Below are 24917 nucleotides of genomic sequence, written 5' to 3'. Positions count from 1 at the left end.
AACACCAAAAGCACCATCAATTACCTTTTAATACTCCAAAAACATCATTTGAACACATTCAAAAACATCATCAAACTCCTTTGAATACTCCCAAAACACCACTGAATACTACCAAAACAGCACTGAATACTGTCCAAACACCACTAAAAATCACCAGAAACTAAGATCAACACCACCAACTAACACCCATTTTATAGAAATCCCTTCAAATCATTATAACCAAGACGATCCCACTCACCTCAGACTATTATTTAACATGAGCGCAAAAAACATTCTCATAAATCATTTGAATAGTCTCGAACACCTTTGAACATTTCCAAACAACACTGGAAAACTTACAACAGGGTCACCACCAACTGAAAACATATCATGTACACACAAAAAACTAAGACATCCATCAACTAACATCCATGATCAATCACCTCAAAACCACCAAGATCGCAGAAAATACCCATTTTTTTTATAAACATTCACACAAAAATCACAGTCACCAACTCCTTACAATATTTGCCAATATCTAATACACTCACCTCACTACCACCAACACATGCCGGCACAGATAGGGACACCTCCCATGACGTCACACACCAACCTGTGCTTACTTGGTGATCAGTGACGTCACACCCAAACACCTTGTTTCAACCTGTTATATCTCCAATATCTAAGATCACCACAATCAAGACGGTTACCAAATTCTATAAGCCCACCACTAAGATCACTAAAACATCACACATTTTGTACACATTCTCTTAAAACATCATAACCAAGATCACTAAAAACTAAGATCGCTTACATCAAGATCACTAAAACTATCTATACTTTTACTAAGACCACAACATTTTGTCTTCTCTAACTCACCCACCAATTTACATTCTCATTCACAGTTACACATTTCATTAACCGAAATTACATCTCATCCACCAAACTCCTCCCTCATTCTCCAGACTTTACAACATCAGCAGACACAAAAAAAAAAAACTAACTCATATACACTTATGACATGAGACATTACCATAACTAACACACAGACTAACTTTGAACCAACTTTGAACAACACCAAAACACCACTGAACATCTTCAAAAAATACTCTACATATCATTTGAACACCTTCAAAAACACCATCCAATACCCTCGAATACTCCTAAAACACAACTGTTTAATACCAAATCACCTCTGAATACTGCCAAAACACCATCAAAATCATCAGAAACTAAGATCAACATCACCAGCTAACACCCATTTTATAGAAATCCCCTCAAATCACTATAACCAAGAAATCCCTCCCCATCCCCCCCCCCATGAGCGCAAAAAAGACATGAACACACACCTATTACACAAACACTTAGTACATGATCACCATCAACTGAAAACGTATCATATACACACAAAAAAACAAAAAACTAAGACAACCACCAACAACAAACACCCATGTTCACTTACCTAAAAAAATCACTAATATCACAGAAAACACTCATTTTTATAAACATTTCACACAAGAAATCATATTTGCCAATATCTAAGCGCACTCACCTCACTACCACCAACACACGATGTCACACCCCACAGGACCGGCGAGGTCACCTCCAGTGACGTCACACTCCCATCTGTGTTTACTTGGTGGTTAGTGACATCAAACCCAGCCCACCTTGTTTCAACCTGTTTTACCCACAATATCTAAGAACACTAGAACCAAGACGATTACCGAATTCTATGACCCCACCACTAAGATCACAGAAAACACTCATTTTTATAAACATTCACACAAAAAATCACGATTACCAATTCCATATTATGTTTACCGACATCTATCAACAGTCATCACCAAGATCACCAAAAATCTAATATCAAGCATCTCAAAACATCTATGATCACAGAAAACACTCATTTTTTAAACATTTTTAAACATAACATGAGCACTGTAACATATCACCATCACCAAAAAAATAAAACACAGACACCCACAACTTATACATTTCAATACAAATTTAAGATACGATACTTACCAACTAAAACCACGACGTGTTTATCATAAATCTAAGACAGGTTCACAAAATAAGCCTTGACACAAATACTATACCATGTCAACCAACTAATACACAAGAGATTTTACGCATGAGACATATACAAAATCTAAGACATACCCAAAAATCTTATATATATATGCACAAAATAAGCTATAAGTATAAAAATACCATGCCCCAATCACCTCCAACTTAGACATACACACCAAATCTAAGACATTCACCTCCAACTAAGATATACACATCATAACTAAGATACACCAGAACCTATACTTGACATAATGACAATAAATATATGACATAGGACATCAGCACAAAAAAATTACCATGACATGATCATAACAAATTTAAGACATGAGACATTACCAGAACTAAGTCACACACCTCCAACTAATACACAATCAATTTACTAAGTTCATGTTAACTATTCACCATATCATACAAAAATAGACATGCACTTATGACATATGAATCCATAATTTTTACATCTTAAATTGTTTTTGTTTTTTTCAAATCACAAAACTATCACTTGATCACAAAAAAATGACTTACAATCACATAAAACAATACGAAATCGTATACATAAGACATATAAAGACAAAATTTGCATAAATTGCATGAGCATTACACCATCTCCACTAAATCATGCACATTTATACCATAACAACCAATTATCTATAACATTACTCAATCATCATGAACAGTAAATCTGTTCATGAACACTTAAATCATACATCAACTAAAAATATTAATACAATTTACCCACCAAATTTAAGTTATAATCATCAAAACATAAAACTGAGTTACACATTTTCTCAAACTAAATATTCATACCACATTTTTTCATTTCTCATCTATGTTACATATCACATTTCTCACCCACATCATCCCTAAAACATCCTTCAATATTCATCCGTATATCACCTAGAGATATTTTATCCCGACGACCCATTATGACACTAGGAGCCAGAGTGTAGGTGGTGTTGGAGTGATGATGGTTGCTCTGTGTCCTACGTCATGATGGGTCGTTGGGGATAAAATATCTCTAGGTGATATACGGATGAATAAGGATGTTTTAGGGATGAAGAGGGAGAGAAATGTGATATGTAACATAAATGAGAAATGAAAAATGTGGTATGAATATTCAGTTTGAGAAAATGTGTAACTCAGTTTTATGTTTTGATGATTATAACTTAAATTTGGTGGGTAAATTGTATTAATATTTTTAGTTGATGTATGATTTAAGTGTTCGTGAACAGATTTACTGTTCATGATGATTGAGTAATGTTATAGATAATTGGTTGTTATGGTATAAATGTGCATGATTTAGTGGAGATGGTGTAATGCTCATGCAATTTATGCAAATTTTGTCTTTATATGTCTTATGTATACGATTTCGTATTGTTTTATGTGATTGTAAGTCATTTTTTTGTGATCAAGTGATAGTTTTGTGATTTGAAAAAAACAAAAACAATTTAAGATGTAAAAATTATGGATTCATATGTCATAAGTGCATGTCTATTTTTGTATGATATGGTGAATAGTTAACATGAACTTAGTAAATTGATTGTGTATTAGTTGGAGGTGTGTGACTTAGTTCTGGTAATGTCTCATGTTTTAAATTTGTTGTGGTCATGTCATGGTAATTTTTTTGTGCTTATGTCCTATGTCATATATTTATTGTCATTATGTCAAGTATAGGTTCTGGTGTATCTTAGTTATGATGTGTATATCTTAGTTGGAGGTGAATGTCTTAGATTTGGTGTGTATGTATAAGTTGGAGGTGATTGGGGCATGGTATTTTTATACTTATAGCTTATTTTGTGCATATATATATAGGAACTTTTGGTATGTCTTAGATTTTGGATATGTCTCATGTGTAAAATTTCTTGTGTATTAGTTGGTTGACATGGTGTAGGATTTGTGTCAAGGCTTATTTTGTAATCATGTCTTAGATTTATGATAAACACGTCGTGGTTTTAGTTAGTGTGTAAGTCTCGTATCTTAAATTTGTATTGAAATATATAAGTTGTGGGTGTCTGTGTATTATATTTTTGGTGATGGAGATATGTTACAGCGCTCATGTTATGTTATAGATGTTGGTGGAAGTGACATGGTATTTTCGTGTATGTCTTATTTTTGTGCGAATGTTTAAAAAATGAGTGTTTTCTGTGATCATAGTAGTTTTGAGATGCATGATCTTAGATTTTTGGTGATTTTGGTGATGAGTGTTGATAGATGTCGGTAAACATAATATGGAATTGGGAATCGTGATTTTTTGTGTGAATGTTTATAAAAATGAGTGTTTTCTGTGATCTTAGTGGTGGGGTCATAGTATTTGGTAACAGTCTTGGTTCTAGTGTTCTTAGATATTGTGGGTAAAACAGGTTGAAACAAGGTGGGCTGGGTGTGATGTCATTAACCACCAAGTAAACACAGATGGGAGTGTGACGTCACTGGAGGTGACCTCGCCGGTCCTGTGGGGTGTGACATCGTGTGTTGGTGGTAGTGAGGTGAGTGCGCTTAGATATTGTCAAATATGATTTCTTGTGTGAATGTTTATAAAAATGAGTGTTTTCTGTGATATTAGTGGTTTTTTAGGTAAGTGAACATGGGTGTTTGTTGTTGGTGGTTGTCTTAGTTTTTTTTTTTGTGTGTGTGTGTGTACATGATATGTTTTCAGTTGATGGTGATCATGTACTAAGTGTTTGTGTAATAGGTGTGTGTTCATGTCTTTTTTGCGCTCATGGGGGGGGGGGATGGGGAGGGATTACTTGGTTATAGTGATTTGAGGGGATTTCTATAAAATGGGTGTTAGCTGGTGATGCTGATCTTAGTTTCTGATGATTTTGATGGTGTTTTTGCAGTATTCAGTGGTGATTTGGTATTAAACAGTTGTGTTTTAGGAGTATTCGAAGGTATTGGATGGTGTTTTTGAAGGTGTTCAAATGATGTGTAGAGTATCTTTTGAAGATGTTCAGTGGTGTTTTGGTGTTGTTCAAAGTTGGTTCAAAGTTAGTCTGTGTGTTAGTTATGGTAATGTCTCATGTCATAAGTGTATGAGTTAGTTTTTTTTTGTGTCTGCTGATGTTGTAAAGTCTGGAGAATGAGGGAGGAGTTTGGTGGATGAGATGTAATTTCGGTTAATGAAATGTGTAACTGTGAATGAGAATGTAAATTGGTGGGTGAGTTAGAGAAGACAAAATGTTATGTGGCCTTAGTAAAAGTATAGATAGTTTTAGTGATCTTGACGTAAGCGATCTTAGTTTTTAGTGATCTTGGTTATGATGTTTTAAGAGAATGTGTACAAAATGTGTGATGTTTTAGTGATCTTAGTGGTGGGCTTATAGAATTTGGTAACCGTCTTGATTGTGGTGATCTTAGATATTGGAGATATAACAGGTTGACACAAGGTGTTTGGGTGTGACGTCACTGATCACCAAGTAAGCACAGGTTGGAATGCGACGTCATGGGAGGTGTCCCTATCTGTGCCGGCATGTGTTGGTGGTAGTGAGGTGAGTGTATTAGATATTGGCAGATATTGTAAGGAGTTGGTGATTGTGATTTTTGTGTGAATGTCCATAAAAAAAAATGGGTGTTTTCTGCGATCTTGGTGGTTTTGAGGTGATTGATCATGGATGTTAGTTGATGGATGTCTTAATTTTTTGTGTGTACATGATATGTTTTCAGTTGGTGGTGATCCTGTTGTAAGTTTTCCAGTGTTGTTTGGAAATGTTAAAAGGTGTTCGAGACTATTCAAATGATTTATGAGAATGTTTTTTGCGCTCATGTTACATAATAGTCTGAGGTGAGTGGGATCGTCTTGGTTATAATGATTTGAGGGGATTTCTATAAAATGGGTGTTAGTTGGTGGTGTTGATATTAGTTTCTGGTGATTTTTAGTGGTGTTTGGACAGTATTCAGTGCTGTTTTGGTAGTATTCAGTGGTGTTTGCGGGGTATTCAAAGGAGTTTGATGATGGTTTTGAATGTGTTCAAATGATGTTTTTGGAGTATTCAAAGGTAATTACCTGGAGTTTACCTGGAGAGAGTTCCGGGGGTCAACGCCCCCGCGGCCCGGTCTGAGACCAGGCCTCCTGGTGGATCAGAGCCTGATCAACCAGGCTGTTGCTGCTGGCTGCACGCAAACCAACATACTAGCCACAGCCCGGCTGATCCGGAACTGACTTTAGGTGCTTGTCCAGTGCCAGCTTGAAGACTGCCAGGGGTCTGTTGGTAATCCCCCTTATGTGTGCCGGGAGGCAGTTGAACAGTCTCGGGCCCCTGACACTTATTGTATGGTCTCTTAACGTGCTAGTGACACCCCTGCTTTTCATTGGGGGGATGGTGCATCGTCTGCCAAGTCTTTTGCTTTCGTAGTGGGTGATTTTCGTGTGCAAGTTCGGTACTAGTCCCTCTAGGATTTTCCAGGTGTATATAATCATGATGGTGCTTTTGGTTTGTTCAAAGTAAAGTGTGGTGTGTGTGTGTGTTAGAGTTGGTAAATGTCTCATGTCATAAGTGTATGAGTTAGTTTTTGTGATAATGTTGTAAAGTCTGGAGACTGAGGGATAAGTTTGGTGGGTGAGTTGTAATTTAATGAAATATGTAAGTGTGGATGAATTAGAGATGTCAAATCTTATTTGGGAGTATTCAAAATAATATTTTGGAAGTGTTCCAATGATGTCTTCGAAATGTTCTAATGTAATTTGTAAGTGTTTCAGTGTTGTTTGGAAATGTTCAAAGGTGTTTTTGTGAGTATTCAAATGATTTATGAGAGTGTTTTGGTGGTGTTCAAAGTAATCTAGGGTTGTTCTGTAGTAAGATGATAAAGGATGTTGATGAGAGAAAATTTCTTAAGAGATATTGAGGAAAGGTGGTCTTCAAATGATGTATGAGAGTGTTTTGAAGGTGTTCAAAGTAAAGTGTGGTGTCTGTGTGTTAGGTGTTCGCAGAAATTGGTAATCCTCTTGGTTACAGTGATTTGAGGGGATTTGTGTGAAAATGGGTGTTAGTTGGTGATGTTGATCTTAGTTTCTGGTGATTTTGGTGGTGTTTTGGCTGTATTCAGTGGTGTTTTGGTAGTATTCAGGAGTGTATTTGGGAGTATTCAAACGGTGATTGAGACTATTCAAAGGTGTTTTTGAAGGTGATCAAATGATGTGCAAGAGTATTTTTGAAGGTGTTCATTGGTGTTCTGGGAGTATTCAGTGGTGATTTGGCGGTATTCGAATGATGTATGAGAGTGTTTTGGTAGTGTTCAAAGTAAAGTGTGGTGGCTGTGTGTTAGTGTTGGTAATGTCTCATGACATAAGTGTATGAGTTAGTTTTTGTGATAATGTTGTAAAAATCTGGGGAATGAGGGAGGAGTTTGGGGGATGAGATGTAATTTAATGAAATATGTAAGTATGGATGAGTTAGAAGTATCAAAATGTAATTTGGTAATATTCAAAATGATATTTTTGGAAATGATCCAATGTTGTTTGGAAGTGTTCAAACGATGTTTGAGAGTATTCAAATGTTGTATGAGAATGGTTTGGTGTTCTAAGCAGTGTGGGGTTGTTCTCTAGTGAGTTGTTAAAGGATGTAGATGAGAGAATACTTCTTAACAGTTATTGAGAAAAAGTATGTGTGTGTGTGTGTGTGTGTGTGTGTGTGTGTGTGTGTGTGTGTGTGTGTGTGTGTGTGTGGGTATTAACTTCGTAATATGTAAAATTGTGACTAGTGAATTTATCGAAAAGTGGTTATAAGTTGTAAGTATTGTGGTGACTTTTTCTGATGAAATAGTTAAAACGCGACGGGCTGGAGTTTTGAGACTCTCTGACCGCGGGTTCAATCCCGGCCGGGGTATGGTTTGTGTCTTGTTGGAGATGTTGGTGGGAGAGTGAAGTGTTGGGAGATGGGTGGGTGGGTGTGAAGAGGGTGGATGGGGGGTGGGGAGAAGGGGTAAGAAGAGGATTGCATTAGAATTTTAATGAAATATGGGAATTTTACTGAAATTAAAGGTATTGTGTAAATATATTTTAAAAGAATGGATTGAGTAAGTATATCTAGGCTTAAATTCTCTCTATGGTAGAAATGAGTGTTGGTGTTCAGGTAGAGAGAGAAGAGTTACTTGGTGGGTCTGACCTGAGATCTGTATCTGAGGTAAATTTATTTATTTATTTATTTATTTCCAATTTGTGCACACATACAGAGGTACAAAAAAAAATACAGATAAGAGCAGTATGCCAAAGCCACTTATACTATGCATAGCATTACGGGCTGGCTTAAAATTAACTTAAGATTAACTAAGCAATGATTATTATTATTATTATAATCAAAAAGAAGCGCTCAGATAAGACTCGCCAAGCAGTTCTCGCTCGGTATATTTGTGCAGATGTCTAGACTTGAGGAGACTGACAAGTGAATCTTTTGTTGTATTATGTAAAAAATTGTGGATTGTTGTGGGTATTAACGAAAATGAGGAATTATTTGGGTTATTCTGGATTAAGAGTAAAAATGTGTATTAGTGTCATTTATGAAAAAAAAAATGTGTCGAAAGGGAAAAAATTGTGAAATAAAATGGAAAATGATGTTGGTTGTGGGTATTGTTGTTGAACTAGAGATGCCGAAAAAAAGGTTATAAGTTGTGGGTTGTGGGATGTGGGTGTTGTTGTCGAACCTGGGAGCCGAGAAAAAGGTTATGGTGACACCTGATTCTGCCTGTTGGCTTGTGTGTGTGAGGTCATCACGTGACGTCACTGACCGCTGAGTAAACAAAGGTGGGGTGACGTCACGCATGCGAGGAAGTTACTTGTTTTTATTTATTTATTTATTTAGTAATTTTAGCATACATACAGAGGTACAAAAAATACAGGTAAGAGCAGCATGCCAAAGCCACTTATATGCATAGCATTACGGGCTGGCTTAAAATTAACTTAAGATTAACTAAGCAATGATGTAATCAGTGATAAAACATTATTGTAAACAGATAACTATAAAGCACAAATGAGTATTACAAAGACAGGTCATATGGTTGCATGCATGTACATTCAGTAGAATGGAGTATTCTGTTAGGTAGTGTATTTAAAAAAATAACAAAGTTAGATTGGGTCCTAGGTTTAACATTTGTGTGATATAATTGTGAGTAACATTTAGGATATACAATTTATAAGGTTCAGTTATTCAGTATTTATTTGGTTTTGAGTGAGTAAGTGATCTTTGAGAAGAGACTTGAATTTATAAACAGGTAGTGTTTCTTTTATATTTGCAGGTAATGAATTCCAGATTTTAGGGCCTTTTATGTGCATTGAGTTTTTGCATAGCGTGAGATGGACACGAGGAACATCAAAGATCTGTGCCTTGTGTTATGGTCATGTGTTCTGTTGAGGTTGGCAAGGAGATGTTTGAGGGGAGGGTTAATATCAGAGTTAAGTGTTCTATGTATGTAATAGGTGCAGTAATAAGTATAGATGTTTTGTATGGTGAGTAGGTTGAGTGTTTTGAATATTGGTGGAGTGTGCTGCCTGTAGTGAGAATTTGTTATCATTCTAACTGCAGCTTTTGTTGGGTAATTAGTGGTCTGAGATGGTTAATTGTTGTTGAGCCCCATGCACAAATTCCATAGGTGAGATAGGGGTAAATAAGAGAGTGATAAAGGGCCAGGAGGGCTGACTGTGGAACATAGTACCGTATCTTCGATAGTATGCCTACAGTCTTGGAAATTTTCTTAGAAATTTGTTGTATATGTGTATGAAATTTGAGTCTGTTATCAAGGTGGATTCCTAAGAATTTTCCCTCTGTTAGCTTTGTGATAGGTGATCTGTTTATCGTTATGTTAAGAGGTACATCTGTAGCTCTGTTTTCAAACTGAATGAAGTAGGTTTTGTCAATGTTTAGTGTAAGTTTGTTAGTCCTCATCCAGGTAGATATTTTCTGTAATTCGGTATTTACAGTATTGGCTAGCGTGACTGGGCTCGGGTGAGAGAAGACGTATGTAGTGTCATCTGCAAAAAGTGTGGATTTGAGTAATTGCGAAGCATTTGGTAGGTCATTTATGTATAGGAGAAAGAGAAGAGGGCCAAGGACACTTCCCTGTGGGACACCAACTGTAATTGGTTGAGTGGAAGAGCTTGCCCCATTTGCGAACACATATTGGCTTCTGTTGCTGAGGTATGACTTGAGGTAGTTGAGGGATTGCCCTCTAATACCATAGTGTGACAATTTTACGTGGAGCAAGTCATGGTCAACTGTATCAAAAGCTTTACGTAAGTCAATGAAGATCCCCAGTGGGACTTCTTTTTTCTCTATTGCAGTGTATATATGTTCTAGCATGTGTATAATAGCATTATTAGTATTTTCATTAGGCCTGAATCCAAACTGGCAGGGGTTGAGAATGTTTTGGGAGATGAGGTAGGAGTAGATTCGTTTATGAATTAATTTTTCGAAGATTTTTGAGAGAGGGTGTAAATTGGATATTGGCCTATAGTTATTCAACTCTGTTTGGTCTCCTCCTTTATGGATCGGGGTGACCCTTGCTATTTTGAGAACTGTAGGGAAGGTGGAGGATTCAATGGATTTGTTAAAGTGTTGCAATGATTGGTGATAGTACTTGTGACACTTTTTTGTATATAAAGGGTGGTTTAGGCCTGCATAGACCCAAAAATTTGATCCAAGGAAGTGGAGGGAAAATCTTTGAATTAGTGATATCGAGAAAAGTTAATCCAAGGAGATAGAATTTTTTTTTTTGGGGGGGGGGAGATGAAAAGGGTGTTCTTGATCTGAGGAATTGGAGCAGGAAAATTGGGATTGAGAAGGTGATGGTGGTGATCTTGATCCGAGGAGGTGGAGCAGGGATTTTGGGATGGGGGTGCAAGTGGGAGGTGTGGATGAGAGAGGTGTTGATCCGAGGAGTTGGACATTACAAGAAAATGGAAATTTATTTGTTGAGTGGGAGATGGAGAGGGAGGTCTTGATTCGAGGAAGTGGAGCAGGGATATTGCGTTATATTGGTGGTGGGGGTGAGGGAGAAGGAGGTCTTGATCCAAGAAGATGGAGCAAGCATACTGGGGGTGGGGGTGGAAGTGGGTGGTGGGAGGTTTGGGGGAGGGTGTTGATCCGAGGAGTTAGAGATCATAAGAAATTCAAAAAAAAATTTGAAAATATTTGGGAGGATGGAGAGGGAGGTCTTGATCCAAGGAAGTAGAGGAGAAATATTTGGTTTAGAGAGTATGGTGAGATGGATGTGGGAGGGGTACCCATAGGGGGAACCTCAAAACTTGATCCGAGGAAGTGGAGGGAAAATCTTTGTATTATTGATATCAAGAAAAAGTTAATCCAAGGAAGTGGAGCAGGAATATTGGGTTTGGAGGGTGGTGTGAGGGAGAAGGAGGTCTTGATCAGAGGAAATGGAGCAGGAATATTTGGACATAGAGGGTGGAAGTGGGTGGTGGGAGGTGTTGGGGGAGATGGAGGTGTTGATCCAAGGGGATGGGGAGTAGCTCAAATCTTTGTATCATTAATATCGAGAAGAAGTTGATCCAAGGAAGTGGAGCAGGAATATTGGGATTAGATGGTATGAGAGATGGAAGTGGGAGGTGGGGGGGGAGATGGAGGGTAGCTCAAATCTTTATATTATTAATACTGAGAAAAAGTTGATCCAAGGAGTTGGAGATTAAAAGAAAATGGAATTTTTTTTGGGGGAGGCAAAATAGAGAGGGAGGTCTTTATCCAAGGAAGTAGAGCAGGAATATTTGGGGTAGAAGTGGATAGTGGGAGGTGTAGGTGGAGGGTGTTGGTCCGAGGAGATGGGGAGCACAAAAAAAATGAAATTCAAAAAAAATTTGAAAAAAATCGGAAAAAAATTCGGGGAGCCGGGGCGATCCAGCGGACGCTGCAGAAAGCATGGGCGTGGGCGGGCGTGGGTCGGCACTGGCGGGCGTGTGGGCTGGCACATGGGCGGGCGGGCGGGGGGGGGGGTCGAGGATTAGGTGGTGGAGGGTGAGGTGTTCGAGGGTGAGGTCAGGGTCATTATCAAAGGTGCGAAAAGGCGGCACGGGCCCGGAAGGGGTCATTATCACATAGGTGCAAAATTTCACACATAGGTGTGAAAAGGCGGCATCCTTTGATGAGCCACTCTGGCATGAGCCCCTCTGGCATGAGCCACTCTGCCACATGAGCCATACAGCTGCATTCATTACTACTTGAGGGAAGTGTGTGTTTTGAATATAACACAGAGAATTTGTAGTTTGGAAATTAGGAGGTGTGGGATTACCAAAACTATTATCCAGAGGGCTGAGGTGGGGTTGTTGAGGTGGTTTGGACATGTAGAGAGAATGGAACAAAACAGAATGACTTCGAGAGTGTATAAATCTGTAGTGGAGGGAAGGCAGGGTAGGGGTCAGCCTAGGAAGGGTTGGAGGGATGGGGTAAAGGAGGTTTTGTGTGTGGGGCTTGGACTTCCAGGAAGCGTGCATGAGCATATGTGATAGGAGTGAATGGAAACAAATGGTTTTTAATACTTGATATACTGTTGGAGTGTGAGCAAAGTAACATTTATGAAGGGATTCAGGGAAACTGGCAGGCCGGACTTGTGTTCTGGAGATGGGAAGTACAGTGTCTACACTCTGAAGGAGGGGTGTTCATGTTGCTGTTTTATAACTGTAGTGTAAAGAGGTGGGAATCGGCCAATGTGTTAATAAAGAAATACAAAGAAAAAATACAACAGATCTTATTTCTGTCCGTGATCAGCAGGCGGTGCCCCCACGTGTCTTCACATACTAGACTTGGGGAAATCTGGTGGAGGCACCTCGACGTACCATAGATGTCCTCCTCTGTCAGGCCCATACAGTAAGACAAGACCTTCCTTTTTCTACTAGATTCTGGCCAGTTTCTGCGGAAAATTGTGGGTGAGTTGAGCTGTGGGGCCTTTGTGCAGCCAGCAGTTCATGACCAGTACATACCGACATCTCTTGTCAGCCTAGAAGCTAGTGTCACTCTCTGCATAGTAGTCTAGGGGATTCACACCCCCTTGGAAACAGGAATTTCTGAGGTGCAGGCAGGTCTCTAATATCGACTGAATATTGCAGGAATTAAGGCGTGGTTCTGAGGGAAAGTCCACAGGAACTAAAGCTTAGGGAGGTTGAAGACCGAGACACATTCTCCAACACCAAATAAGTTAGTCCTTCATACGTGCAAGGTCATTTGGCTTATTCCTTTTCCTTTACATTGTGTTCACTTAGTTATTAGCCATAATTTAAGATCGCTATATCCCTTATCGCGTTTTTATTACTTTTGGCGATAGTATAATGTTTGTCAGGTTGTTTATTTCCACTTTTCTGTCGACATCTGGCAATATATCGCTTGTGCTGCTCATCCATATATACATTCTATATATTATACACTATGTACTGGGAATTTGCCAGATTGTTGTAATCCACAATTTAAGATTAATGTATCACTGAACATAATACCGTCATCACTCACTATATTACGTATGACAATATGAGTAACAATCCTTCAGTATACAATAACACGACCCACTGTGTGGAAATAGCTTTAGGCCTAGTTCCCACCCGTTCCCCTTCTACTTTTATTTCTAATAATTTTATCTTATTTTTCCTGCAGTTTAACAATAGTCTTTTGTTTTTTTGGCTATTGGAATTTGTGCTAGTCCCTGATCTTTTTTATTTCCTCTCACTGATCTACGGTCACTGCTAGTCACAAATCATTTCCTATAATGGCACCATATAGTAGCAGCTGTTATTCTGAGGCCCGGCACTCTACACTTGACACTATAATCTATATTTTCTCTTCAGTGGTCACTGATATTTCATTTATGTGAGGTTTAAATGAGTATATGCACTTTATGGTTTGCTCACGCCTATTTTCCTCACTCTGTCCCCTCTGGGACTGTCAGAGAAACGCAGATTTGACGGAGCTCAAACACGTAACTTCTTCACCTCCCACGTCCCCACTAGGGACGCCAAGCTCATGATGATTCTCTTCAAATAGCTTGTTCACTCTAGGCTGGAATACTGCTGTACTCTGTATGCATCAAGGCATACGAAATTGCTGACCAGGAGAGTGTACATAGAACTTTCACGGTACACATAAGTACGATAAAGTACCTAAATTACTGGGAACGGTTGAAGTCCCTTGATTTGTATTCCCTGGAACACTGGCGAAAAAGATACAAAATAATACACTTGGAAAATCCTAGAGGGATTGGTACCAAACTTGCACATGAAAATCACTCCCTATGAAAGCAAAAGACTCGAGTACACTGAGAGACAACGCAATAAGTGTGAGGGGCGCAAGACTGTTCAACTGCCTCCCAGTATACATAAGGGGGATTACCAATAGGCTGTCTTCAAGAAGGCACTGGACAGGCACCTAAAGTGAATACCTGACTGGCCAGGCAGTGGTTTGTACATCAGTTTTCGTGCGGCCAGCAGTAACAGCCTGGTTGATCAGACCCTGATCCACCACGAGGCCTGGTCTCAGACCGAGCTGCGGGGGCGGTGACCCCCGAAACTCTCTCCAGGTAAACTCCAGGTAAACACATAAATCTCTACGACATACCGCGTGTCCGGCTTAATCGTTGTAAAAACTCAATGTGCTTAAAAGGACCCAAAATCTGGAACTCCTTGCCAGAAATTTCCGGAGCCTCTCCATCTACCGGCATTTTCAAACCTACTGAAAAAAAAAAACTTCTTTTCCTATTATTTCCAAACAACAACTAAATATGATAAATGTTAAAAAATATTTTCACATGTTAAACAACTCTCGCAGCCACAAACATGTGAAAAATTATATATTCTATATTTATATATTCAATATCTGTCATCATGATCCAACTTTAAGTAATAATTGACTGTAATAATTGAACCTTTAATGTCCTTATATACATACAGTTAATTAGGTATTACCATTTCAGTCTTTTGTTAAGCTGAAGCTTGCCCGAAATGCAGAGCATTTTGTGTAAACTTCTGCATGCACAACTGTCATCCATCTGCATGTACAACTGTCATCCATCTGCATGTACAACTGTCATCCATCTGCATGCACAACTGTCACCCATCTGCATGTACAACTGTCATCCATCTGCATGTACAACTGTCATCCATCTGCATGCACAACTGTCACCCATCTGCATGTACAACTGTCATCCATCTGCATGCACAACTGTCACCCATCTGCATGTACAACTGTCATCCATCTGCATGTACAACTGTCATCCATCTGCATGCACAACTGTCACCCATCTGCATGTACAACTGTCATCCATCTGCATGCACAACTGTCACCCATCTGCATGTACAACTGTCATCCATCTGCATGTACAACTGTCATCCATCTGCATGTACAACTGTCATCCATCTGCATGTACAACTGTCATCCATCTGCATGCACAACTGTCACCCATCTGCATGCACAACTGTCATCCATCTGCATGCACAACTGTCACCCATCTGCATGCACAACTGTCATCCATCTGCATGTACAACTGTCAATCATCTGCATGCATAACTGTCAATCATCTGCATGCACAACTGTCACCCATCTGCATGCACAACAGTCACCCATCTGCATGCACAACTGTCATCCATCTGCATGCACAACTGTCATCCATCTGCATGTACAACTGTCATCCATCTGCATGTACAACTGTCATCCATCTGCATGCATAAGTGTCAATCATCTGCATGTACAACTGTCACCCATCTGCACGTACAACTGTCATCCATCTGCATGCACAACTGTCACCCATCTGCATGCACAACTGTCATCCATCTGCATGCACAACAGTCATCCATCTGAATGTACAACAGTCATCCATCTGCATGTACAACAGTCACCCATCTGCATGTACAACTGTCACCCATCTGCATGTACAACAGTCATCCATCTGCATGCACAACTGTCACCCATCTGCATGCACAACAGCCATCCATCTGCATGTACAACAGTCATCCATCTGCATGCACAAATGTCACCCATCTGCATGCACAACAGTCACCCATCTGCATGCACAACAGCCATCCATCTGCATGTACAACAGTCATCCATCTGCATGTACAACAGTCACCCATCTGCATGTACAACAGTCACCCATCTGCATGCACAACAGTCATCCATCTGCATGTACAACAGTCACCCATCTGCATGCACAACAGTCACCCATCTGCATGTACAACAGTCATCCATCTGCATGCACAACAGTCATCCATCTGCATGCACAACAGTCATCCATCTGCATGCACAACAGTCACCCATCTGCATGTACAACAGTCACCCATCTGCATGCACAACAGTCACCCATCTGCATGTACAACAGTCACCCATCTGCATGCACAACAGTCACCCATCTGCATGCACAACAGTCACCCATCTGCATGCACAACAGTCACCCATCTGCATGCACAACAGTCACCCATCTGCATGTACAACTGTCACCCATCTGCATGCACAACAGTCACCCATCTGCATGCACAACAGTCACCCATCTGCATGCACAACTGTCACCCATCTGCATGCACAACTGTCACCCATCTACATGCACAACTGTCACCCATCTGCATGCACAACTGTCACCCATCTGCATGCACAACTGTCACCCATCTGCATGCACAACTGTCACCCATCTACATGCACAACTGTCACCCATCTGCATGCACAACTGTCACCCATCTGCATGCACAACAGTCACCCATCTGCATGCACAACTGTCACCCATCTGCATGCACAACAGTCACCCATCTGCATGTACAACTGTCACCCATCTACATGCACAACTAAGTGTTACCCATCTGTGCAAACATTGTATCATACTGAAATAAAATAAAATAAAAAGTACAATAAAATAAGTATAGGTCCCTTGACAGAATGTGAGTGAGCGGTGGTTGGAGGTGGAGCCCAGAGTTCACCAGGTTGGCATGCAGTGGAATGACATGGTAGCAACAACTCACTCACACCCAGATCTACGCATTTCCTTAAGGTGAAGAATAAAGCCTCAGGAGCATTTGGAAACCTTAAATAACCCGCAAGAGAGAAGCTTATCACGACGTTTCGGTCGGTCTTGGACCATTTACAAAGTCACTGTGACTTTGTAAATGGTCCAAGACGGACCGAAACGTCGTCGTAGGCTTTTCTCTTCTATGTTTGGGCTGTTTGTGTATTGTTCCAATCACGGTATTGTGCCTTTATGTTCTTTCTCGAAGGACTACGTTTAAATGGTTACTGGATTTTTTTTCTTTGGTTTCGCCAATATTTTCGTTGATAATATGAAAGCGCCTCATCCCATGGGCCTCAAATTTTCTACGTTGATGCAGGTACTGACTTGTGCAGGTCCTCTCTACTCCATTTTATAAAGACCATTCCTGATTTTAGTTTCCGTCTAAGAACTCGAGAACCAATATGATCGGCTTTAAATTTAGAACAATGATGTATAATACTCTAGTGCTGAGATTGTTTTAGATGTGTGTAGGTGCCAAGATGTTATATTTTTGTGATAGTGCAGCATTATTTTCTGTAAAACAGGTTGAGTATGTCCCTTCTGAATCGCTTCGAACTCTAATAGTTGATGAACCTTAAACCAGAATAGAACCTACCAGAGTTCATGACCTGTAAATCACAGGTTTCTAAGCAATTATTGGTGAATGACTCATTATATTATCTTCAAACTTTCAACCATAGTTTTTTTTTTTTTCGTAAAAGGAAGAGGCCTGTTAATTTTGGACTGTGTAAGACTGAAATTTTTAGTTTAAATTAAAAAAAAAAGTCCTATGCAGAACTGGAGAATGGCTCTACTTTTCGACTTCAAATCCTCATCACTCGTGTTTCATAAGTAGAAAAAAATGGACTTATTTTGCTATTTACCAATTATATTGGTGAAATTTTAGAAATTGAAAAACTGGTTTTTATGCAATAATTTGTGAATGACTCATTTGCTCTGCTTCAAACTTCAGTAATGTTGTATCTTGATAAATCAGACATATCTGCAACACTGGAGTGTCTAATTTATCAACTTGTCGGTTCTCTGAACCAATTATTTACAATGTTGCAACTTAGAAGAATTTGATATTGGAATATGTAGGCGCCACTTTGCAAAATCATGTTAAAGCCCCCTTCACTTGTCCTTTTATAGTAGGAAGGTAAATTAAATGTACTTCGGTCGTTGCATGTTCCCAGAAACGTATCCCAGTATCCCATAAGCTCAGCCACCTCTACTTCAGTGCACGAAAAAATGGAGCAGTACAGAATATAAATTTCTAGAGTAAATAATTATCAACGTTGAAGATGTGAAGGTAATGAGAAGAGTCGTTCACAAATTAGCGACAATGTTAGTAAATATCTCAGATACTTCAATAATTTATTTAGACGTACTGGCACATGTACAAAAAAAAAGTTCGAGTTTTTTTTAAGTAAAATACATCACATTTGAAAGGTCAAAGAGGAGGTATTCTGCAGTTACTGTATACAGACCAATATACCAGAGTACACCAGTACTTTAAGTCTTAACTTACTCAAAAGTTGCTGTCTCAAGTTATCCATGTTGAAGGTTTGAAGTTGATAGAATAAGACTTTACTAAATCACAGCGTGACAATCAGTATTTATATTTTCCAGTTTTTTTTTTAAATTAAACTCTCAGAATAGCAAACTTTTCTCTGTGTAATATACACCAGTGTTCATGATCTGAAGGCAGCCGGAAGAAGCTTTTCCCAGCTGTGACACGGAAACCAATTTGTTTAATAAAAATTAAAATTTACGGTTCAAGAATCTGCTGTTAGATAATTGTCCAGCTACATCCATTCTGGGGAAGTTGATGCTACATCACACGGATACACAAAAATCCTAGGAGCTACGGATATAACACAGTTAACGGAAGTTAATCTACATATATGTTTACAATTTATCTATCTTCTGATAAATTACAAAATTAGGACTTTTGCTTAAAATTGCCCCGTAAATGTACTTATCTACATCGATCAATTTGAGTTATATATCAACTTAGGTTTATAATTGCTATCTTGTGATATTTTGATGCATAAATTACATTAGTAAACTGACAATGCATCTACACATTCTAAACTCAAACAACAAAATCCTTCTTATAAGATAAATCAACCATTAAGAACTGATGCTATTTATAAGCGGTAAACTTAATTTATAGAACAACTGCTTCCTGAGATGGTTCACCGTACTCGTAACTCCTCCATAGACCTGAATAATAAAATGCTCAAGAGAGCTGAAGAGCTTACTTTCCATCTTCAGTTCATTAAAGGGTTGGAAGGCAACCATAGCCTCAGTAACATCATCAGGGCACCTCTGCAAAGCTTTGATACAAAGGCGTTTTGAACGACCTCTCAGACCAGAAGTTGAATCAGAACCAGTGACTGCAACAAACAGACGAAGGGTATTACACAGTTTTCTTCCTCAAGTTTCAGTAATGTCCCTGATGTGCATAAAGTATTGATGCTTCCCAGAGCCGTAGTGAACCGAAATTTTACAGATCGTAACAGTAGTGGCTTCAAAGAGGGAAAAACGATAGGTAAGAACGATCACAGCATCATAGTCGGAGGAACTCTTGTGCATTCATCAGACAGGATAAAATTATTGCAGCCAAATTCTGGAATTGGTGAGTCTTTTCTCCTCTGTTCAAAACACTGAATTATTGGAACTTCTTTTCACTTGATAATTTCTGAGTGTCTTATCTGACCGGCTTCAACACTTCCACACTGATAACCTGATAATGCAACATCTGATTGGCTTCAGACTTAATGTGCTTGTGTATTTTTGGATATTATTCTCTTTGGCACCTATGTAAGATTTGAATTAGATTTCTTCTGTGTATATCCTAGTTTACCATTTTTATTGAAGACATTTGGATATTAGTTTCCATAGGATGACTTATGAATGCCTCTTCTAATTCCTCTCAAATCTTCAACGCTAACATTCACCTGCATTATCAACTTATGTCACAATCTATAGTATTCTAACAGTGTACACTGAAGCTCAAGGGACTGTGGTTATGAAATACCCGGATAACTTTTTCGGATACCATAGCGACCGAAATACATTTAGTTTCATTAGTTTCAGGACGTTCAAAAGTATAACTAATGCAGATATTATGCACGATGACGGGTTGAGGCAACTGAAGAACTGGACCATGGACACGGAGGACCTCCCGCACCTCCTCGTTGTAGGTGAGCACACATCACCAACAATATTTTATGAGTAATAATGTTGGTAGACTTACTCACACTACGTTAAGTAAAAGAAAACATGTGCAACTAATGCGATATTTTACTGTGGCAACGTTTCGCTCTCCAGGAGCTTTGTTAAGCCGTTACAAACAACACAAGGGACAGAGAGGGTATATATATGGGTAATAGAGTGAGATATAAAAGCAAAACATTATCATTGCAGTAGCAGTGGTGGTAGTAGTGGTGGTAGTAGTAGTGGTAGTAGTGGTGGTAGTAGTGGTGGTAGTAGTAGTGGTAGTAGTGGTAGTAGTAGTGGTAGTAGTAGTGGTGGTAGTAGTGGTGGTAGTAGTAGTGGTAGTAGTGGTGGTAGTAGTGGTGGTAGTAGAGGTGGTAGTAGTGGTGGTAGTAGTGGTGGTAGTAGTGGTGGTAGTAGTGGTGGTAGCAGTGGTGGTAGTAGTGGTGGTAGTAGTAGTGGTAGTAGTGGTAGTAGTAGTGGTAGTAGTAGTGGTGGTAGTAGTGGTGGTAGTAGTAGTGGTAGTAGTGGTAGTAGTAGTGGTAGTAGTAGTGGTGGTAGTAGTGGTAGTAGTGGTGATAGTAGTGGTGGTAGTAGAGGTGGTAGTAGTGGTGGTAGTAGTGGTGGTAGTAGTAGTGGTAGTAGTGGTGGTAGCAGTGGTGGTAGTAGTGGTGGTAGTAGTGGTAGTAGTAGTAGTGGTGGTAGTAGTGGTAGTAGTGGTAGTAGTGGTGGTAGCAGTGGTAGTAGTAGTAGTGATAGTAGTGGTGGTAGTAGTGGTGGTAGTAGAGGTGGTAGTAGTGGTGGTAGCAGTGGTAGTAGTAGTAGTGATAGTGGTGGTAGTAGTGGTGGTAGTAGAGGTGGTAGTAGTGGTGGTAGCAGTGGTGGTAGTAGTGGTGGTAGTAGTGGCTGTAGTAGTGGTGGTAGTAGTGGTGGTAGCAGTGGTAGTAGTAGTAGTGATAGTAGTGGTGGTAGTAGTGGTGGTAGTAGAGGTGGTAGTAGTGGTGGTAGCAGTGGTGGTAGTAGTGGTGGTAGCAGTGGTGGTAGTAGTGGTGGTAGTAGTGGTGGTAGTAGTGGTGGTAGTAGTGGTGGTAGTAGTGGTGGTAGCAGTGGTGGTAGTAGTGGTGGTAGTAGTGGTGGTAGCAGTGGTGGTAGTAGTGGTGGTAGTAGTGGTGGTAGTAGTGGTGGTAGTAGTGGTGTTAGTAGTGGTGGTAGTAGAGGTGGTAGTAGTGGTGGTAGTAGTGGTGGTAGTAGTGGTGGTAGTAGTGGTGGTAGTAGTGGTGGTAGTAGTGGTGGTAGTAGTGGTGGTAGTAGTGGTGTTGGTAGTGGTGGTAGTAGAGGTGGTAGTAGTGGTGGTAGTAGTGGTGGTAGTAGTGGTGGTAGTAGTGGTGGTAGTAGTGGTGGTAGTAGTGGTGGTAGTAGTGGTGGTAGTAGTGGTGGTAGTAGTGGTGGTAGTAGTGGTGGTAGTAGTGGTGGTAGCAGTGGTGGTAGTAGTGGTGGTAGTAGTGGTGGTAGTAGTGGTGGTAGTAGTGGTGGTAGCAGTGGTGGTAGTAGTGGTGGTAGTAGTGGTATAATAATAGTAATAATAGTAGTAATATTGGTAACAGCAATAGTAGTAATAATAATAGCAGTAATAGCAGTAGTAGTAGTATTGGTAATAATAGTAATAACAGTAGTAGTAATAACAGAAGTAATATAAGTAGTAGTAGTAATTGTAGTAGAAGTAACAGTAGTAGTATAGAAGTAGTAGTAATAGAAATAGTGGTAATAGTAGTAGTAGTATTAGTAACTGTAGTATTAGCAATAAAAATAGTAGTATTAGTAATAGTAGTAATAGAAAATAATAGTAGTAGTAAAAGTAGTAGTTGTAGTGGTAGCAATAAAAGTAGTAAAAGTAGTAGCAATATTATTAGTAGTAGTAATAGTATTAGAAGGAATAGTAGCACTAGCAGTAGTAATAGTAGCAACTGTGTGATGGCAGGTTTTATTGTTTCGAGAACTCTTGCTAATACTTCAGAGATGATGAAGCTGTCTTTATTCTTTTTAATTTTGTTAAAAAGGGCGATTAAGGATTATTTAAAGCATTTAAGTCTGCGGAAATTAGGTTCTTTAGTTACTAGGTGGGCGTCATTAAATTTCATAAGGTGGTTGACGGATTTCCAGTGTTGTACGCATGCCTTGTTCAAGTTATTGTTTCTGCATGCATTGTGCTTAGTGAGACGTGCTACGAGACCTCTTGCTGTTTCAGCAAAGTATACTCTGTTACCGCCTCCACAGGGGATAGTGTAAATACCCTACACTGACTGGTTCAGGGTTTTTTGAATTAGTTCTAGTCAGGTCTTTTATGGAGGTGCTGGTTGCGATGACGACTTTGGTGCTAGCTTGTGCGAGTACCATTGAGATGTTCATTGCAACCTAACTTTGTTAGGAGTGGTGTTAGTGTGTGAAGAACTAATGATCTGAAGGGCTCTTTTCATACAGTTTTTGATGAAAAAGGAAGGAAAATGAAGCTCAGTGAATGTTTGGTGTATACACACTCATCGTCAAGAAACTCTGGACTGCAAATTCGGTATGCTCTTACGAAAAATCGGATGATGATACTTCTATTGGTCTTAGTATCTTGACTGGAATAGAAGTGTGTGAGATCGCTGTTGGTTGTAGGCTTCCTGTAAACTTGAAATCTTATAGTATTATCTACTCTCTGAATGAGGACGTCTAAAAGAGGTAGTTTCTCATCGGACTTTTCTTGAAATGTAAACTGGATAGCCGGTTTAGCTACGTTGAACCTTCCCTCAAGATTAAGCACATCTAAACGTGTGGGATTTATTATGAGGACGTCGCCCTTAACATAACGTAACTATTTGACGTTGGTGGATAGGATGTTGGAGAAGAGTTCAGCTTCTAGGTGTTCTATTTACAAGTTAGTTAAAACGGCACTAATGGCAGATACCATTCCTATACTATATGTTTGTTTGTAGAGCCGGTTAATGAAAGAAAAGCAGTTGAAGTTAATGCCGAGTGTGTCCCTGCATAGTTTGCAACGGTTTGACAGGGGTTGCAAGATCCTGTACGAGGCACAAGTACGCTCACACCTTGAGTATGCTCCACTTTCTTGGTTTGCCTGCCCCCCCTCTCATCTGCGACTGCTTGACAGAGTAGAGAACAGAGCAAGACGTCTCATCTCTCGCCTGGACCCATCCTGGATAGATCTGTCATTTCAGCAGAGCCTTCAACATAGGAGGGATGTGGGTGGCCTTACTGTTATGTACAAGGCCAATATTGTCAAAATACCACACTTGGATCCACTTCGAGGACAGCGTGAAACAAGCTTTTATGCCACAAGACGGGCAGAAAGCAGCAACTTCACTCTGGCTGTACCCTTCTCCAGAACATCACTCCATCTGAGATCATACATACCCAGGATGACTCGAGTATGGAACACATTCGTACAGCATAATGATGTCAACGAGATAACGTCAGTTGATCAAATGAAAATGCTGGCCCACAGATGGCTCCAACTTCATCCTGTTCCCTACTTGTATGTCTCATAACAAAAATGCTTTCAAATGAGCTGATGTAGGTAACAGCTCTTAGCTTGCCAATAAAGTTAGGAATCCTTAACCTGTAAATAGCTGTCAATAAAGCTAGGGATCCTTAACCTTGTCAAACCCTGTGTAAAAAAAAAAAAAAAAAAAAAAAAAAAAAAAAAGGGAGAGAGAGAGAGAGAGAGAGAGAGAGAGAGAGAGAGAGAGAGAGAGAGAGAGAGAGAGAGAGAGAGAGAGAGAGAGAGAGAGAGAGAGAGAGAGAGAAATGTTGCCACAATAAAATGTTGCATTAGTTGCACATGTGCCCTTTTACCTAACAATATTTTATGTATTTTTTTCCCTGTGACCCGACGGAGTCGGGTCACAGTCGTGGCTCACACCAGTGAGGACCCTGCATCAGTCTTCCATTCTCTATTTACCTTTGGTAAATAGAGAATGCAGTAAAGTCTTTATTGGTACATCGTTTCACCCACGATTGGACTTCATTAATTTCTGTGTACAGGTGAGGTGAGTTTAGTGATATTTTCGTCTAAGGTGGTCGAGTTACCCTGTCTTTCATATGTGTGAGTGAGGTTTAGTTTAATATGTTTATTATCCACCCCATTCCCATCCTGTGGGGGGTAGTCAAAAGATTACAGAGGTACATAATGGGTCCAGGGACTGGACCCCAAAGTTTTGATAGCTGACAAGTAACAAAGGTAATGAACTCCAGGTAGATCTGGTCACAATCATGACCAAGTTACAAAGGTAATGATCCATCTACATGTCTATACATTGTTACAATCATGAACAAATTACAAATTAATGAGCTATTCATACGTCCACACCCGGTCACAACTGTAATGAGTTATTAGTGCAAATATTAATTGGGTAACACACACACAGATAAGAAGGGAGGCGCAACGACAATATGAAAACGACATAGCAGCGAAAGCCAAATCTGACCCGAAGCTGTTATACAGCCACATCAGGAGGAAAACAACAGTCAAGGACCAGGTAATCAGGCTAAGGAAGGAAAGAGGAGAGACAACAAGAAATGTCCGTGAAGTATGTGAGGAACTCAACAAGAGATTCAAAGAAGTGTTCACAGAGGAGACAGAAGGAGCTCCAGAAAGACGGAGAGGTGGGGCGCACCACCAGGTGCTGGACACA

The 24917-nt window shown here is 39.7% G+C and overlaps 1 protein-coding gene across 1 annotated transcript in view; it reads left to right on the top strand.

The window, feature by feature from the left end:
- Nucleotides 1-24917, top strand: part of LOC128694388 (uncharacterized) — a 102113-nt gene that overhangs the window by 36433 nt on the left and 40763 nt on the right. Inside the window, exons 2-3 of the mRNA XM_070098039.1 lie at nucleotides 16889-17001; nucleotides 20104-20210. Coding sequence (XP_069954140.1) covers nucleotides 16889-17001; nucleotides 20104-20210 — 220 coding nt within the window. The remainder of the gene's footprint in view (nucleotides 1-16888; nucleotides 17002-20103; nucleotides 20211-24917) is intronic.

Source organism: Cherax quadricarinatus, chromosome 60 (genome assembly GCF_038502225.1).
Source record: "Cherax quadricarinatus isolate ZL_2023a chromosome 60, ASM3850222v1, whole genome shotgun sequence".
NCBI classification, from domain to species: domain Eukaryota; kingdom Metazoa; phylum Arthropoda; class Malacostraca; order Decapoda; family Parastacidae; genus Cherax; species Cherax quadricarinatus.
This window is presented reverse-complemented; position numbering and strand designations above follow the sequence as displayed.